The 7,079-nt window shown below is 39.4% G+C and overlaps 1 protein-coding gene across 1 annotated transcript; it reads right to left on the bottom strand.

The window, feature by feature from the left end:
- Positions 1-561: 561 nt before the first annotated feature.
- LOC147621776 (uncharacterized) lies at positions 562-3,155 on the bottom strand. Its single transcript, XM_086822781.1, has 2 exons — positions 2,109-3,155; positions 562-1,817 (listed from the first exon to the last, which is right to left on the bottom strand). Exons 1-2 carry the CDS (start codon positions 3,049-3,051, stop codon positions 922-924), a joined length of 1,839 nt encoding a protein of 612 aa, XP_086678907.1. The 5' UTR covers positions 3,052-3,155; the 3' UTR covers positions 562-921.
- Between the last annotated feature and the right edge of the window lie 3,924 nt (positions 3,156-7,079).

Raw genomic sequence — 7,079 nt, 5'->3', positions numbered from 1 at the left:
GTGAATTTGTGAAATTATCTCTGATTATCTGACTTGAGAGTTTTGGGCATTAAATGGGGGTCAGCAATGCTCAGCATCTATGATTAATGATGAATTTCTGACTTTTTTCTGATGGGTTTGTCTGATGATGAGCCTTAGTACTTACTAGATAAATATGGACTGCCAAGTGCCAGTAAAATATATATATATATATACCCCCCCCCCCCAAAAAAAAAATCTCCTTCATACACAATTCAACAAAATTCTTGCAAAATTCAAAACAATATATATAATTTTAAAAAGCAAAAAAAAAAAAAAACGAAAAAAAAAACCTCAAATTTTGCATTGCTAGCCAGCGTCCAAGCAGCAATGGAAACTTCTTAACAAAAAACGTGCAGTTGAGAGAGGAAAAAAGAAAATGTGTTGTTTTAAGCTGGTTTAACTTCTGGGATTAGACAGCCAAACACTGTTAAGTGGTGTGTTTAACTGAGCATCAGGCAAATATTGCCATGGAATTAAAAGGCTCGGAGCAATAATGTAATTACCCTCATAATGAATCTCATATACAATTCAACAAAGTTCTTGCAAAATTTTCTATTTTTTCAAGCAAAAATCTCATTTTTTGCAAAAACCTCGACTTTGAGCTTACATTGCCGAGTATTCAAAAAATTTACAAGATACATAAGCAGCTGGCTTAACGCATTGGATTAGACAGCCAAACACTCTTAAGTGGTGTGTCAAACTGAGGATTAAGAAATAATCCCATGGAATTAAAAGACTTAGAGCAATTAACCTAAAGCAAAGGGAAATATTGCCATGAAATTAAAAGGCTAATTAGAGCAGTTAATCTAATGCAAATGCAGCTGCTGTATGGATAATGGCTTCCTGTTTTTTTATCAGAGACAAGATTAAGCTAATCTAGCAGCCAAATTATTGTAATTACTAGTTATTAAAGACCTTTCCCCACACTTGGGTGAAAGCTTGGACAATGGTCTCATGGTGCTCATGAGAATTAAGAGATAAGAAGCACTGCAGGAGCTCCTCAAGCTCCTCTGCTGAGTAGATTTGCTTCTCCAGAATCATGTCAACCATGGAGTCTCTGAAGTCCACCAGGGGTTCCTTGGAGCATTTCACCACTGCCACACTCTCTGTTAACATAGTATTAGCACCGTGATTAGTACTGTATTTATCATTATTAGTAGTAATGCTACTGCTTTTAGCTTTTTCTGCACAGTTATCCTGCATAATATTTGGAGCTGCTTTTGATGGCGCTCTTGCTGCATTGATTTCACCTTGTTTTGATCTCTGGTCTCTGCTTCTCCTCCTCCTAGTGATTAATCGGTCTTGATTATCCATGTGATTAGTGCTAATTGAAGCTGAGCTGCAACTCTCATCATCATCATCTGATGACTGCCATTGAACCTGTCCCTCGCTCAGATTCCACCTTGCTTGCAATTGAGCTCGCCTCCTAATCAATGCATTTGAGCCCCCTAATCCCCTTCTAGCTGTACTCTTAATGCTTCTGGACGTCCTCTGACCTCTCTGTGGGTCAGTTCGCTGCACCCTTTGATAATAATCTGAATTAGGGCTTGACAAGTAATTAATCTCATAATTAATTTCCTTCTGCACAGCCATAACTCTAGCGGAATTACTCCAGCTGCTGTTACCACGCATGGCTCCCATGTTGCTTTCCTCACAATCCTCTTTGATGCCCACAAGAGAATTATGACTTCCCCTGCTGTAATTAGTGCTAATCCATGCCTTTGTGTTTAATCCAGAATAGTTGTCATTTAAATAAACCCCAATATCTTCATCATCAGCTTCTCCATGAAAGCTCTCTGCAAGGCGAATATTAGAAGGGTTAAAACCTCTCAAATTATGATGAGATTTCACCCCTTTCTCTCCCAAATTCAAATCATCTCTCTGGGTGGAGTCCTTAACATCTCCTGAATCCTTAATTGATGACCTGGTAGGCTTAATTACAGCACCATTAGAAGCTAAACTAGCATAATTGGAAGCCAAATTAGCACGATTGGAAGCCGAATTAGCATGATTAGAAGCCAAATTGGCATAACCAAGCTTCCTGTCGAAGTACTCCGAGCTAGAATTGGAGGAGAAGCTTGGCCTACCTCTCTCGAAGGAAGAAAAAAAGGGGTCCTCGCTTGTGAAGGAGGAGAACTCTTTGTCCCACAGAAATGAATGAGAATCCAGCACTGTGGCCTCCCTTGAAGAGGTGCTTAATCTGAAGCTGGAGGTTGATTTCATGTCCCCTTGATCTTGTTTAACGTCCTCTATAGCCTTGTGAAGGCCTGCAATGGGATAATTAGCCACGTTCAGAGGGGTTTTAAGCGCTAATTCTTGCTTAAGAAGAGGATTAGTGGGTGGTGCATCCATCTTCTTCTTTCTCCTCCTAAGCACAACCTGCTTCTGCAGAACCTCATGGCTATGGCGACCTCTTTTGGCCACTACTTTCCATGCTTGTGTTGTCCCCCAGCTCTGCTCTTGCAGACCACTGCAAGCAATGGCGCCATCTCTTCTAGTTGTACTCTTGCTGCTGCTGCGCCCCCCACCACCACATGCCTGCAACGTCTCCTTTGTTTTCCTGAAAGAAGAAGCCAAATTAGGGTGGCAGCCACAATCCACAGGCAAGCCCATGGTATCATCCTTGGAGCTCATAATTGATCTTCCTCTAGCACTGCGATTAGCACCAAGTATATGATTAAGGGGATGTATAGGGGATCTAAACATTAGAGGCTGCGCAGGCCCAAGGGGAGACGTGATTCTTGTAGCAACAGGCAAATTAGGGCTTTCAATCAATCTATCTGGAGATGCACAAGCTGGGTAAGGTATATCCATAGCCTTGCGATTAATAGGGGAGAGAAGCACGTTGGGAGGAGCTGATAGTTGATGGTGTGGTAATTTTCTGCTAGCAGGTGAGCTATGATGCGGTGAAGGGGCGCCATGGGGAGGAGGAGGAGCTGGAGGCGGCGTTGATGGCGCCCATCTACGCCTGCGGTGGAAGCCTTTGATGTTGAGCTTGTGAAACCATAGCCTGAATCTCACATTCCCCATGCTAGCTGTGTATCAAACAGAAAGCAGAAGGTTACACAGTATCGAAGGAGGAGGAGGCGGCGACGGCGGCGGCGAGACAGAGAGAGAGACACACACAGACACACACACACAATTTCGAAAGAGGGAGGCGGGGCAATACCATGGGAGCCACGGGATTAATTTAATTCATTGCTAATGCTTCCTTGATTAGTGTAAATTAGTGCTTTTTAATATACTAAAACTATAATTAAACAGACATTTTAATACTAGTAACACTTCTTTACTATATATAATATAATGTAAAATTAGTATTTAGTGCTTTTAAATTTTAAGTATACTACCAATTATAGTATTAGTAGTAGTGGTAGTATATTATATTATTATATAATGGGCGTTTTTTAAAATTAAAAATGGCATGTAATGTATTATTTAAGGTTTTAAAAAAATGGCATTTTAATACTTGGAGTACTTTAAAGAAAACAATTATAAATTATCTTTTTTTAAATAGTTTTTTTTGGAGAAGGGATAATAATATCGTTATATATTTTTTAGATTTCATTCAATTTAGGATAGTATATAGTCCTAAAAATTATTATTACTATATTATATTTTATCATATGTATAGATGGATGAATTAGTTAGAAATATACTCCGTTACGACTACATTAATAATGCGCACGAGCTTAGGATTTGGATTTAATTCACGCCGCACGGTGCAGTCAACATGGGTTGTCCATTTCAGACGTGTCCGGCCTTCTGTATGTTGCTTTCAGAGCTCAGCCGGCCGGCCGGCCGGCAGCCGCCCTCACAACGGCCCTACATTACCCTGGTTGCCCAACCGCCATGTGTGCACATCAAGCACGTGCCACGCAGCCTGTTCAGGAGGGCTGTGCTTTAACTCTAACCCTCTAGTTCCCCGCGCCGTTAATCATTGTTTTTTTTACTATTTCTCAAACAGTCCCATCCCCAAGCTCCTGCCCGCTTTTCACCTTGGCTGTTTTAACCTTTGTTGTTTTATTTCTTTTTTATTTTTTCTCGCCTTGGCCATTTCAATTCTACTTCACCTTTCTAAAAAAACTTTTAAATCCCAGTTTTATTAGATACCTTCTCTTTAATTTCCACACACAATCATCTCTACACTATTATTCTCTCTATTCTTGCCCTTTCCACAACATTCACCCACATGTCCCTCTTTGTGACCAGCTCATTTTGTTACGCGGCACGTGTACAAGAGGAGACAAACTGCTCCATCCACAGCAGAGCGGGTCCCCACTAGTGATATTAATGACACCTACAAATATCTCATTCTAAATATTTATACATATATCTTCAGGCAATGCTAAAAAAAACCCACTTTTCACAATTTGATTTGAAAATTCCAGGTTGAAATTTGCCATTCCCTTTATTTTCAAGGAGCAAAAATCGTGTATTTTGGTTTTGATGACCGTATTTTCTCGGTTTATAGTATTAAATTTCAATTTCTTTCAAGCATAATTCTTGATGACCCAACTTCAAGTCCCTAACCTGTCATTTTTAGATGTAATAGACTCTTATGGCACCTCAACCTTACTTTCCCATGATTATCATCCCAACAACACTGACATGACACTGAAGATTACAAACGTCATCATCAAACATGTATTTGATATCGACCATCTAGTCATTCAAAACTAGCTATGCTAATTTTTCCTTGCCAACCAATCAAATTAAAGGTGATGTCAAATTTAGCATTAAAATTTAAATAAATCTTGGGATTGTATATTTTTCATCACTTGAAAGTAAAGGCAATGTCAAATTTCAATCAAGGTTTTTTAATTTTAAGTGGGAAAAATACACCACAAACAAGGTTTTTTGAGCTCTGCACCCATCCAGTTGGTTCACACATATTTGTAAAGTGCATAACTAGCACACTAAGCAATGCCTTGGACACTTCGCAACTACCTCTCAAGTCAACATTACACCTTGAATCTCTCAAGTCAACATTACATCTTGAATGGCAGTAAGATAGTGACTAGCCCTTCTCATGAATCACTATGTCAAGGGTTCAATTTTGGAAAGTTGGCTAGAATTTTTTTTTAATAATCGAAACATATTATTCAAAAAGGGTCTTCAATACAACATATCAAGCTTTTTAAGAGAAGGGGGAAAGCTGGCTAGAATTTCACTTGAAGGCCAATACTTTTTTATCTTTATCATATATGACAGGTGAGTCCTCTTCTAAGGGCTTCACCCTTTTCATGAAGGGTGAAATCCTTTCTTGAAGGTACCACACTCTTCCTATGAAAATAATATTTATTTTCTTCATAGGATTCATCGCCTATGATGATTCTAGAAAGGAAGGCAAAGGGGGACACTTGCACTATCAAGTTAATCTCTTGGCTTGTAGCCATTTATATCGTAGTGATGTATGTGGACATAGGCTAATAATGGGCTAAGGCATTTTTTTCTCCCTTAAGAGGTTTTTTCTCCTGAGCATGTGTACATACTCTTAGGAGAGTGTGTAAGTGACCTTATCATGTCAGTTCACTTGTACTTCACTCATTCTCATCAATCTACTTTGAGTGTCTTGTTTACATGTTGTAAGGTTTCTGCAGACAACCCAAGGGGAGTGTTAGTTCAAACTATCTTTGTTCGATTTTAGGGTTTCAGTAGTGCAGCGTCATAAATTTGGTGTGCATACATTTGGTCATCATTGATTCTCCATCGTTATCATCGACATCACATCTTTGATCTCATCATTAGCATCTTTGTCAACATCGTCCTCATTGTCATCAACTTTTGCATCCTTGCGAGAGTAACATTTCTACACTCTACACTGTACAATTTTTCATACACTTTGTAGGTCTCTTCTTCATCATTGATCTGCTAGCGCCATCTGAGTCACATTCATCTAGGCAACATTGACAGCACACTTGCAATTTGTTGGGACGTGATTTGTTTTCTTCCCTTGAGTCTACTCCTCAAGGAGGCATAATCACATGTGCAAAGAACTCCTCATATCTAGTGAAAGGTGTTGGTAAAGTTGTGGTCACTGCTGTAAATGGTGGGACAATCACTCTCTCTCAGAAGTCTTGTTTAAGCTAGGAATTAGAAGTCTATGCCATTGGTGGGACAATCACTCACTATTGTAAATGGTGGGACAATCACTCTCTCAGAAGTCTTATTTTTACTAGGCACTAGAAAGAACTTGTTGTCAGTCTTTGCCATTGTTGTGGGGTAAGCCTAGTGGTGGATGGTGTGTAATTCATGACTGGAGTGATGGAGACATCATCATGGCATCCGATAATTTAAGCCATGGGCTTTATAGGTTGGACATGTATAATAGATTGACACATATTGCTTGTTTAGTGATACATGTTATAAGTGACATAGAGTTATGGCATGCCCGCTTTGTTCACTTTAATTTTGGTAGTTTTTTGTGTCCCTGGTAGGGCAATCACTCATAGTTGTAAATGGTGGGACAATCACTCTCTCAGAAGTCTTATTTGTGCTATGCATGGAAAGAACTTGCTTGTCAGTCCATATCGACTGAAAATGAAGTGATTGTGGATGAGAAAAGGGTAGCGATACATGAGCTAGTGTATGGCAAAATGGCTAGTCCAGGCATTGTGGGATAGAAAACGGTACAGCCATTGTGGGATAGGAAATTAGCTACATCTTTGCCTAGCAGAACACGTGTAGATTCTCATCATGCATCTTATTCTTTTGTGGATCATGTTCTCATTGTATGCAATGAAGAGCTCAGGATAAAGGCATAGATGATGATGAGACCTTCTTCCCCACGTCTCATATGACTACAATCTGGTGTATTATTGCTTTGGGAGCACATCATGGATGGAATGTATATTAGTTTAATATTAAGAGTAACTTCTTGAATGGTGATTTGAATGAGGAAGTTTATGTATCTTAGTCATGTGGTTTTTTTTTTTAAGGGACATGAGTCTAAAGTATGAAGGTTAAGAAAAGCTTTATATAGCCTTAAGCAGACTCCTAGAGCATGGTATGAGAAGATAAATGCATACTAGCCGAGCCTACATCCATGTTTTCCA

The sequence above is a fragment of the Cibotium barometz genome, chromosome 29 (genome assembly GCF_041138505.1).
Source record: "Cibotium barometz isolate CiBa-2024 chromosome 29, ASM4113850v1, whole genome shotgun sequence".
NCBI classification, from domain to species: domain Eukaryota; kingdom Viridiplantae; phylum Streptophyta; class Polypodiopsida; order Cyatheales; family Cibotiaceae; genus Cibotium; species Cibotium barometz.
This window is presented reverse-complemented; position numbering and strand designations above follow the sequence as displayed.